Source organism: Mus musculus, chromosome 5, assembly GCF_000001635.26.
Source record: "Mus musculus strain C57BL/6J chromosome 5, GRCm38.p6 C57BL/6J".
Classification (NCBI taxonomy): domain Eukaryota; kingdom Metazoa; phylum Chordata; class Mammalia; order Rodentia; family Muridae; genus Mus; species Mus musculus.
This window is the reverse complement of record NC_000071.6, coordinates 147,558,894-147,571,049: the sequence shown is the minus strand read 5'-3', so window position 1 is coordinate 147,571,049 and position 12,156 is coordinate 147,558,894. Positions and strand designations below refer to the sequence as shown.

At 48.2% G+C, this 12,156-nt stretch overlaps 1 protein-coding gene across 1 annotated transcript in view; it reads left to right on the top strand.

The window, feature by feature from the left end:
• Flt1 (FMS-like tyrosine kinase 1) overlaps window positions 1–9,446 on the top strand; it is a 164,835-nt gene extending 155,389 nt beyond the window's left edge. The window contains exons 27-30 of the mRNA NM_010228.4: window positions 44–186; window positions 2,224–2,308; window positions 4,556–4,650; window positions 6,644–9,446. Of these exons, the coding sequence (NP_034358.2) occupies window positions 44–186; window positions 2,224–2,308; window positions 4,556–4,650; window positions 6,644–6,830 (510 nt within the window). The 3' untranslated portion in view covers window positions 6,831–9,446. The remainder of the gene's footprint in view (window positions 1–43; window positions 187–2,223; window positions 2,309–4,555; window positions 4,651–6,643) is intronic.
• The last annotated feature ends 2,710 nt before the right edge of the window (window positions 9,447–12,156 follow it).

Genomic DNA, 12,156 nt, shown 5'->3' with positions numbered 1-12,156 from the left:
TGGTGTACCTTCTGACTTCTGAGGTTTACCTTCGGTATTCTAGGATGGGAAAGATTACATCCCCCTCAATGCCATACTGACTAGAAACAGTGGCTTCACATACTCGACCCCCACCTTCTCTGAGGACCTTTTCAAGGACGGCTTTGCAGATCCACATTTTCATTCCGGAAGCTCTGATGATGTGAGGTGAGATTCTGTTGCCTAGTTTTATTACAGAGAGAAGAGGGGACAAAGGAGGAAGGGGGAGTATGGGGGGAGGAGAGGAAAGAAACAGAAAAGAAAGAACTGGGCATCTGTTCTGCCCCCGAATCCAATCGTTGTTACTATTCTGCCACATTATATATATATATATATATATATATTCTGTAAGTTGGAGGAGCTGCAGGTTTTCCTTTTTTTCCCTAAGCTTAAAAAGGAATGAAAAATAAGATATTGTGTTTCTTATCTTATTTATTATCTTATTCAGAACTGTAGCCTGATTTTCATGACATTGACTGTGATTAAACATATGTGAGTCCATAGAATAATCTAACCCAGAGTGGGGAGCCCAGGACTGTAATCCCAGAATTCAGGAGGCTGAGGCAGGAGGATACAAGTTTAAAGCCAGCCTGGGTTACATAGTGAAACTGTGTCTCAGAAAAAAACACAGCCAAGAAGAAAAGTTACATAAAACTAAACAAAACCAGCACTCCTTTCTGTTTGTTTGTTTGTTTGTTTGTTTGTTTGTTTTCCTCACCTAAGGAATTTTTACACCATGCATTTCTGTAGCAGAAACTGGACAGAAGCTGAAAGAACCAACGGTTATGGGAGATGGGCGGGTCAGTGAGAGTAATTACTTGTTGGTTATAGAAGCTCACGCTACAGTCTGGTGCTGTGCCGGCATCTTGTACATACCGACAACTTTCGAGTACAGAAACATCCAACAGTGATGTGCAAAGCATCCTACCAAGCACATCTCTGACAAATAGGGACTTGTCAACTACAGAGATGAGAACTTAGCAGAATGGGTGACTATCAAATATCAGAGCTGAGTTTGCAACCCAGGAAGTCTGACCCTCTCTGTCCAGGTTCCTAATGTCGTCTGGGTCCTTTGAGGACAGTTAGATGGTCCTGGGAACCTTCTCGTATCGTTACCTGCAGGTACCTGGCTCAGGCTTAACCTCGTGTCTGCTACCAAGGGCAAGGCATAGGATAGAGATGCAGCAGTTGGAAAACATGAACGGTCCTCTGTAGCAGGGTTTGAAGCAGACAGCCCAGAACTGTGAAGGTGACAGGTTGACTTTACAGCTCATACCCGACATCTGGTCCAAGTGGCTGACGCAGACCGGTTGTCCAGTTTTAAATGATAAAGCCTGGCTGGGGTAGTAATGGGGTGGAGGGTGGAACCAGAGACTCAATAGGAATCGAGCCTAAGAGCTTGGGCTCTGCAGCCAGTAGGTAGGACTGTTGGCCAATGGTTTAACTGAGGAGGAGGTTGGCCTATGAGCAGCCATCCCATGGGGCATCCCATCAGGCCTTTCCAGTAGCTAGTCAGTGAAAGCAGGGAGGTGGTCACTGAGAAACATTTGCCTTCCTTCCCAATTGGAGTTTCGGGCCAAAATATACCAGGTGGAGCCACCTCTCAGCTGTATACTTCTGTCAGCTATGAAGCCTCAACAGGACATTTTGTTATTCCATATCCATTTAGGAAGTAGATAGCAATAAGTGATAAGATGAAGTCATGTCGCCTCCTGGGGTATCTGTCTCTTATTTGTGCCATTAAGACACTCGGGCCAGATGAGAGATCTCAGATCTCCTTTATGACCGGCATGATTTGATTCCACAAGAAACTGGAGTGGGCCATTCTAGGGTTTTTCTGAACACTATACACACACAAACACACACACACACACACACACACACGTGTGTATATATACATACATATACATATGTATGTATGTATGTATATATGTGTATATTTATATATGTATGTGTAAATATATTTATATATGTATGTATATATATTGTGTGTGTGTGTGTGTGTGTGTAGTGACTGAAGCACTACATAGGGGAAGTGACGTTACCCTGAGGTAACGTCATAGTATAGGAAGGAGCGAGTCTGAGTCAGTTGGTATTTTGGTTGCTAGGTGGATGGGTCCACTCAGGTTCTATAATGTCCTGGTTCATTTCATTGGTGTGAGCCTTTTTCTCCTACCTTGATAATTCTTTCTACGTCTCCATCAGATATGTAAACGCTTTCAAATTCATGAGCCTGGAAAGAATCAAAACCTTTGAGGAGCTTTCACCGAACTCCACCTCCATGTTTGAGGTAAGTCATGATCATAAGGACACAGTGCTCTCTGTCAGAAGTCTCCCCCTGTCGAAGCAGCCACCCCAGGCAGTGCTTGGCCAGGGAGGACCAGCGATCAGTAGAGGCCAAGGTTCCAAGATGGGGAAGAATAGACAGCCAGACTTCATCATGAGGAGCTGATGTGAAAGAGAATGCCACAGTTTGAAGGAGTCCTGTCCCACCAGCTCTCCAGAAGGGGAAGGAGTAGTCCCTGTGTATGTTTCCGGGGCTCTCTTGTAGGCTGGCTATCCAGGACACACCTTTCTTTCTTTAAGAATGTAAGATGTGGGGCTGGTGAGATGGCTCAGTGGGTAAGAGCACCCGACTGCTCTTCCAAAGGTCCAGAGTTCAAATCCCAGCAACCACATGGTGGCTCACAACCATCCGTAACGAGATCTGACTTCCTCTTCTGGAATATCTGAAGACAGCTACAATGTACTTACATATAATAAATAAATAAATCTTTAAAAAAAAAAGAATGTAAGATGTGCAAGCGGCTGGGCCTTGTGATACCACAGAGACCCCGTGCAGAGGTCTGAAAGAAGTCCATGGAGGCCCTAGGCCCCTTTAGCGGAAGGTTCTGCAGCTGAGCAGCCATGTTCCCACCCAGACACACTGGTCAGAGCACACCAGAGTAAACTGGCCAACCAGAAGCTTCTGTCAGCAAGGCTATGGAGAGGCCCTTGGACAGGGTGGAGTGGGCTCCCGAGACAAACACAGTGCCGTAATTCAAGAGGAAAAACCTCAATGCTGGGGCCTGGAGAGACACTGTAGTAGTTAAGAGCACTGGCTGCTCTTTCAGAGGATCCCAGTTCAGGTCCCAGAACCCACATGGGGGCTCACAGCCACCTGTAAGTCTAGTTCCAGGAGACAGGAAGCCCTAGTCTTAAGTGCCAGACATACATGCAAGTGCACACACATAAAAGATAAATATGACCTGAACCTCATAGACACACACGATAAAGGGTCACAGTGACTTCAAAATATAAAGGCATCTCCATTGTAAGTGGTAGGATGCAGTCCATGATAATGTAGTTAGAAATTTTGTGCTGTGGCTCAGTAGGGTGGTTCAAGTTCCAGGAATAACACTGAGTGAACCTCAGAATTTCTCTGGGTTAGGCTACCCCTAAAGTGGGGCAGACGATGACAGCACCTTGGCCGCCCTGGGTCCTCACCGGTGTTCAAATGGCCCAGGAAGAGCCTCAGAGGGAGGGAGGAACCAAGTGTGGAGTCCCCTCCACGTCAGCAGTAACAGTACTGAAGGACAGGTGGAAAATTCCATGATGGGGATGACTGGACCACAGCTCCTAGAAACTATGGCAAATAGGGCATATGCATATGCAAGCATGCATATGCAAACATGCATATGCAAATGTGCATCTAAAATATGTACACATGGCAGATGCCAGAGACTCTCCAAGAGAAAATTATTCAACCACATCTATAATTTCCTTGAAATCTTACGTGCAATAGTATACTCATAGCCAGACACCAAGCTTTGTTTTAACATATATGATAATTTGCATATATGATAATTTAACATATGATAATTTGCATGAAAATTTCACACGGAAAATACCAAGCAGTTACATGCAATTTTCCATTGCATGTATGTGTGTGTATGTCTACGTGCATGCTGTGTGCACCTCTGTGCATATGTGCCTGCCCCCCAATATATGTGTGGAATCCATTGGCCAAGGTTGGGTGTCTTTCTCAATTGTTCATCTTACTGGGGTTGTGGTTGATTAATTGGTTTGTTTTTAAAGACAGGATCTTTCAAGGAACCTGGAGCTCACAGTTGAGCTAGAGTAGCTGGCCAGCAAGCTCCAGGCCGTGCCTGTCTCCATCCCCACCTCCTGCCCCCAGGGCTGGGATGACAGACCTGAGTCACAATGCCTGCCTTTTATGAGAACTCTGAGGTTCTCATGTGTGCCCCGTAAGCACTTAATCCACTGAGCCATCTCCTCAGACCCTGCAATTCCTTCTTATTTTCTTCACCTTCTGGAAGGAGGGTGGTAAAGTTGCCCACGACAGGCACTGTTTTGTCTCTGACGAGCTCACCGATGTCAGTACAAGGAACAGGCACGGTGCTGACAGGCGGGGGGCTGTGTTTGCTGAGGGCAGCACTGGGCCACACCTCAGTGGTGCCTCCCAGTGTCTTCCCAGAGTCACTGTGGAGCCTGCTTGGCCAAGCAAATGAATCATCTTTCTCTCCTCATCCCACAGGACTATCAGCTGGACACTAGCACTCTGCTGGGCTCCCCCTTGCTGAAGCGGTTCACCTGGACTGAGACCAAGCCCAAGGCCTCCATGAAGATAGAGTAAGGAAGCCAGATAGGGGTGGGGGAGGAGGATGCCAGGGACGGTGGGATGCTTGGTGGGTGGGTGTTTAAGGCTACCTGGCCTCCTAGTGTTCAGGCATGGCAGAAAAGCAACCACCCCACACCCAGGGATGAGAAGAGGGGTCACAATATTAGGCATATGAACCCCAGGCTCTGTGACAAGGAAGACTGGGGCTTCGTGTAACAGGCAGGCTGAGCCTGAGAAATATGGGGCCTTGATGGAAAGGAGCCAGGTGTGTCCAGCTGTGAAGGACGATTTGGGACGTGTCCACAGACTCACGAGACAACACGTCCCGTTTCTGGTCCCTGGGCTAGCAAGGGAACACAGTCCTGTCTGTAACCCTGAGAATTCAAACTTCTACAATCAGGATTGTCTGCATCCTGCTGCATCCATTACCCACGTCTCACTTGTAGATGTTTCCACAATCCCCTGCGGCTTGATCCGTCAGGCAGTTCTTCCTTCCGTTCTGCATCATTTCGGAATCGCTGGGCTCCGGCTGTACAGTGGACTGGTAGAGATGACCTCAGTGGTTCTCTAAGCCGAAGGCCACCCAAGCCTGGCCACTTACCTTCCTACCTACCTTTCCTGGCTCAAATGCCTGGCTCTCGGGTCTAGCAATGAAGAGCACTGACTGCTCTTGCAGGGGACGCCTTCTTCTGCTGTCTGGAAGCACTAGGCACACATGGGGGACACACAGATACAGGCTAACAAAACACCCATACACGCAACAACAAACCAGATGGCCAGCCCACGTGCTGCAGTTGATTGAGCTGTGACTGGACTCAAACTTTCCAGCAGGCCACTGGAAAGACGGGCACTCCCGGGCAAACATTTACCTTTTCCCTGTGATGCAGTCTCAGAAGTAGGCCTTGGTGTTGAAGTTCCAAATTAATGGACCCCAATCTCCACAAAGGAAAGGGTAGCTAGCCAATCTTTTGTATCTTATTAAGGAGTGTGTGGGAGGAAAAGAGTGGGTTTTTGTTGTTGTTTTTGGTTTTGTTTTGTTTTTTTTAACTTGCTCTTTGATGAGGAAAAGATAAACCCTAATTTATATCCTCTACCCTGCAATTAAAGATTAAGACCAGAGCCAGGCCTGTCCAGGCTGGTCTACCCCATGTGGCTCATGGATTTCTCTCCATCCCAGCTCTCACTAATCTAGTGATTCTAACCCAATATTACAGGCTAGGAGATGCCTTTCTCCCTCCTGTGTCCATCTTGGGCTCATGTAACGTATGGTACCCGAGAACAACAGTCTCCTAGACCCTGCTGCGCTCAGGTGCTGCCTGTAATAACTGTGCCACGGTCTATTTCCTGAGACCACTAACCACGGATGTGACTAGAAGGAGGAATTTATTTCTACAGGCCAGAAGTCCAAAGTAAAGGTGTTGGCAGGGACGCACGCCCTTCGGAGGCTTGGTGGGAAGTGATCTATCTGCCTCTCACGGTGTCTGTGGCTTCCTGCTGTCCTCAGTTTGGGCTGTCCTCAAGCCCTGTCTCTGGTTGGTTATGACTGCCATTTGTGTGCCTACTGCATTGGAGTCCACCTGGCTAAATCAGAACGAGCTCCTCCTCTTTAAACCTCAGCTTAATTGCAGAGTTGCTCTCAGGCTACCAGGATTTGACATGATATTGGGGGAAGGGCAGGCAGCCCCCCCACCCCACTCCACCCCACCCCACCTCCGATTTAGCTGATCACAGGAGCTACCTGATTCAAGAATAGGCCGGGGCTATTCCCAAGTCTTGTTTCCAGTGAGAATCCCATCTCCTCAAACACTCCACTCCTGGCCACAGGCATGCTGGTTCCACCCAGCCGCACCGAGGTAGTGTATATATTCCAAACAAAGAACGTTTGACTAGGGACAGGAGGGATTCTAGATCAGGTAAGGACAGGTGACCCGCTTAGGCAGTCATTAGTCTTTGCCCAGAAAACATCAGGGAGGCGTTTGATGGACTGTTTCTCTTTCTCTTTAGCTTGAGAATAGCGAGTAAAAGCAAGGAGGCGGGACTTTCCGATCTGCCGAGGCCCAGCTTCTGCTTCTCCAGCTGTGGCCACATCAGGCCCGTGCAGGACGATGAATCTGAGCTGGGAAAGGAGTCCTGCTGTTCTCCACCCCCAGACTACAACTCCGTGGTGTTGTACTCCTCCCCGCCCGCCTAAAGCTTCTCACCAGCCCCGACAACCAGCCCCTGACAGTATTATACATCTATGAGTTTACACCTATTCCGCTCCACAGGAGCCAGCTGCTTTTCGTGACCTTTAATCGTGCTTTTTTGTTTTTTGTTTTGTTTGTTGTTGCTGTTTTGACTAACAAGAATGTAACCCCAGTTAGTGACGTGTGAAGAATACTATTGTTAGAGAAATCCCCCCCGCAAAGCCTCAGGGTAACCTGGACAGGAAGGAGCAGGTGCCTCTGGCGACCGCCCCGCCCACCGGCCATGGCCCCACCCACCCTCCCTGCAGCTGTGGGACTAGAGGCAGTAAGCCCATTAGCTCATGGCTGCATGCACTGACCTGCTCTGTCTCTCTTATGGAGGAAAGGGAGAACAGAGCAAACAGGAGGCACAGGAAAAGGCTTTGGGATGCGTCCGTCCTGTGGAGCCCGTGCAGGAGGGGGCTCCGCTATGCCACTTCAGTGACTTCTCACTCCTGGCCTCCGCTGTTTCGGGCCCCCTTCCAAGAGGTATCAGAGCAGAACATGAGGGACGTTTCCTAGACCAGGGCACATGTTCTCGGGAACCACAGTTAATCTTAAATCTTTTCCCGGGAGTCTTCTGTTGTCTGTTTACCATCCAAAGCATATTTAACATGTGTCAGTGGGGGTGGCGCTTGGCTTCTGAGGCCAGAGCCATCATCAGTTCCTCTAGTGAGATGCATTGAGGTCATACCCAAGCTTGCAGGCCTGACCTTCGCATACTGCTCACGGGGAGTTAAGTGGTCCAGTTTGGCCTAGTAAGGTTGCCTACTGATGGGCTCAAAAGCCACATTTTAAACAGGTTTTATCTCAAGTATTAATATATAGACAAGACACTTATGCATTATCCTGTTTTATATATCCAATGAATATAACTGGGGCGAGTTAAGAGTCATGGTCTAGAAAAGGGGTTTCTCTGTACCCAAATCGGGCTGGTTGGACCAAGACCCAGAGAGGCAGAGTGGTTGTCCCAGCTATAGTTACTAAACTACTCACCCAAAGTTGGGACCTCACTGGCTTCTCTTTACTTCATCATGGATTTCACCATCCCAAGGCAGTCTGAGAGGAGCTAAAGAGTATCAGCCCATATTTATTAAGCACTTTATGCTCCTTGGCACAGCAGGTGATGTGTAATTTATGCAAGCTCCCTCTCCAGCTAGGACTCAGGATATTAGTCAATGAGCCATCAAAAGGAAAAAAAAAAAACCATCTTATTTTCATCTGTTTCATACCTTGTCTGGGGTCTAATGACGATGGCAACAGGGTAGACATGGGAAGACAGGGTAGAAAAGGGTGCCCGCTCTTTGGGGTCTAGAGATGAGCCCTGGGTCTCTAAAATGGCTCTCTTAGAAGTTGTATGTGCAAATTATGGTCTGTGTGCTTAGGTCGTGCACACCTGCCGGAGCCGGTCACAGCTGGGCAGACGATGAATAGCTGCTTTGGGAGAGCAGAGCATGCTAGCCACTTAATTCTCTGACCGGGCCAGCATCATGGGTACCTGCTCCCCTGTGTACCCCATCCTTAAGGTTTTCTGTCTGATGAGACTGGAGGCCCAGTGCAATCCCCACTGAGACAGCCTGCAGCCCACTGTGGCTCTTGGTGCACTCACCAGCCAGGACTAGACAAGTAGGAAAGGGCTTCTAGCCACACTGGAGAAAAAGAAAATCAGGTAGGGCTGGCCAAAGACATCTTTGTCCATTCGCAAAAGCTCTTGTCGGCTGCAGTGTGTAAGTCAGGCGATGAGACAGAGGCTACCAGAGAAACGGATGAGAACAGCAGCCTGAGGTTTCTCATCCAGATATCCAGCAATTGGGGGGTGGGGGAAGACCATAGATGGTCCTGTATTATTCCGATTTTAATAATCTAATTCGTGATCATTAAGAGACTTTAGTAAATGTCCCTTTCCCACAAAAGTAAAGAAAAGCTATCGGGATTCTCTGGTTCTGCTTAAAGACTTAGCTTTGGAGCCTATGAAAGTTGATCAGCCAGGAAAAAAAAAAAAAAAGGAAAGAAAGGAAAGAAAGAAAAAAAGAAGGAAGACGGTTCCTTCTGAGTTTTTAGGGTAGGAAGAAAAATGGAAACTTCTAACGACAGACATACCTAGGTGCACTGGGCCTGATCACCAAGAACATGATTGGATGCTAAGAGCCTGGACAGTGGCATTCAAACCGTTTGCCATTCAAGGCCCAAGTAGATGGCACTGAGGAAGAACAGACATTTCTCCCAGTGTGTGAGATCGCCAGTGTGTGACTAGGGAGCTGAAGGTCAGGCAAGTCTGCATTAGCCTGAGATGGACTGTCAGGGGGCAGTGCTGTTCAAAGCCTGTTGCACGGGACTCAGTGCAGGGAGAGGGCAGGGCACCCTTGACCCACGGTGGCAGGAACTGTACGTGTTTGTGTGTGTGTATCTGTATGTTTTGTGCATAACTATTTAAAGAAACTGGAATTTTGAAGTTACTTTTATATGAGTCAAGATTATATGCTACAGACAGAACTAAGACATGGTCTGGCCTCACCTTTCTAGTCATGATGAATGTATTTCACATATTATCTTCATTTAATAAAATTAACTTTCAAAACCAAGTTTTGTATTTTGTTCTTTTTGTTTTTTGTTTATTTGTAAGTGGGGTCAAAGGGGTGGGAGGGGGTCCTAGGTGTGCCTCTGGGTAGGGTGGGGACACTGAATCCTGGGATGGCTTACTAAATACCAGTTATCAAGCATGGCTCAAAGATGATAGCAAGCCATACTAGAGCAAGGGCACACAACACCCCAGGGGTCCCACCCAGAGGCTGCCCAGGCCACGAGATGCTGCCTGCACACGGTCAATGAAAAGCAAACTCATATCGGGCGATGCAATGGGATTCTCCAGGAGCAGAAGCAACGGGATGAAAGGGATTGTTTTACTAGAGAAAGGCTTAGTGGGCAACAGCTATACTTGCTGTTCTTGCAGAGGACCCAGTTGCCGGTGCAGTGACTTCAGAGTCTGAAATTCCAGTTCCAGGGCCCCCTATCTCTTCTCTTGGCCTTCTCATGTACCAGGCACCCATGAGGTACACACACACACACACACACACACACACACACACACACACACACACACACGAAAGATCCTGGCAGAATGTAAAAGGACACAGAAGCCCTGAAATTGGCAAGATAGATGTCAGTGTTAGCAAAACTACTTCACTGATTTAGAAAAATAGAGGTGCACAATGCTCTGGCCACTCCTTGAACCTGTGTGTCTGCCAATGTTCTGACCAGGTATGTGCCCATTGCTGCACCTTCATTAGACTCTTTCCTTGTACCCCTCCCATACCCATTTCTTGAGAATAGACATTGTTTAGATCTGGAAATTCCCTACTCTTCCCCTTCTCCTTTCCCCCCTGAGGGCCTATAAAAACTGGGAACTCTTTCCCCTTGAGGTCGACTCCACTACCCCTGCGTGGGATATGAGTTGTCCCCAGAGCTCTGGCTTTCCCCGAATAAAGCCTCATGTGGTTTGCAACAAGCTCGGTCTGTCGTGAGTTCTTGGGTGTCCACTATTGTCCTGAGGCCTGAGTGAGGGGCTCCTTTTGGAGTCTTTCATTTGGGGGCTCATCCCGGGATTGGCATGACCACCCACGTCTCCGAAGACCCACTTGGAGGTGAAATTTTTTGTCCAAAAATATTTCTGTAAGCCAGCGAGGTTCTGTGCTGAAATTTGCAGCCGCGACATTTCGTGAGAAAGGGAGACCTTTGCCTCGGGATGAGGCACTGAGTGTGAACAGCAGACATGCTGGAATCACCGGCTGCTGCTCGCTCTGGGGGATGCCCTGAGCGAGGGGAAGGACTCCAGGAGTCTGTCTGGGGCAGCGAGTGTACTCCCTTGACCATCTGCATTTCTGAGTTGGTTTTGTCTGTCTGATAGAAAACAGGCATCTGTCAGTGTGTGTTTGTTTTTTGTGTCTGTTTTCAGGCATTTGTCAGTGTGTATTTGTTTTTTGTGTCTGTTTTCAGATATTTGTCAGTGTGTGTATGTGTGTTTTCTGTGTTTGTTTTGTGTTTTATGTGGTGTAAACAATGGGGCAGACTATAACGACCCCCCTAAGTTTGACTTTAGACCACTGGACTGAAGTTAGATCAAGGGCCCATAATCTTTCAGTAGAAACTAAGAAGGGACCTTGGCAGACTTTCTGCACCTCCGAGTGGCTGACTTTTAATGTAAAATGGTCACTGGAGGGGACTTTTGGTTTACTCTTATCTTTGAAGTTAAAGTCATTGTTTTTCAGAGCAGACCTGGGTCCCACCCGGATCAACAGCCTTACCTCATTCAGAATTCACCACCATAAATCAAACCATGGATTTCCCCGCGCCTCTCAGAGCCCTCCCCCGGCTGCTCCCATGCACTCGAGTGGGTTCAGCACAGTGCCCTCGCTTTCTGCCCTAAGTAGCAGTCCCTGCACCCGGCTCTGAGATTGCTAAAGGCACAGTCTGAGGACCGAGGACCTACAGCTGGGACCCGGAGCCGACAAGCCTAGAGTCCCCCCAGCAGATGAAGCTCCTGACACCACTTCTGCCTTTTCCTTTTCGAGCTGTGGGCAACCCGCCCACAGACAGGCAGTCTCTGCAGACCCTCCAATATTGGCCTTTCTCATCGGCTGATCTGTACAATTGGAACACTGGGTTCCCTCTGGACCGGCCAGATTAGAACTACAACACGGTGCAAGGTAAGGAGAGGTTGACAGTTTACTGGCCGGGCTCTAGTCTAAAGGGAGCGATGAGACGTCCCACCAATTTGGCTAAGGTAAGAGAAGTGATGCAGGACCTTACAGAGCCCCCGTCTGTTTTTCTAGAAAGATTGATAGAAGTTTATAGATACTATACTCCTTTTAACCCGACCTCTGAGGGTGAACAAGCCACGGTTGCTATGGCTTTTAAAGATTATATGCCATGGCTTTACAAGATTTAGTTAAGGAGGCAGAGAAGGTGTATCACAAGAGAGAAACAGAGGGAGAATAAGAGAGAAAGAAGACAGGAGAGGAATTTAAGCAGGATTTTGGCCGCAGTAGTAGGGGAACGTGGAAGGAACAGAGATTAGACAGACAGGGTACCTGGGCAACAAGGAACCCAGACCTGAAGGAAGAAGATCTGTCCAGAAGATTTTAGAGAAGGACCAATGTGCCTATTGCAAGGAAAAAGGACATTGGGCACGAGAATGCCCAAAGAAAAAGGGAAGGGCCCCTAAGGTCCTGACTCTGAAAGATGATGAATAGGGGAGATGGGGCTCTGACCCCCTCCCCAAGCCTAGGGTAACCC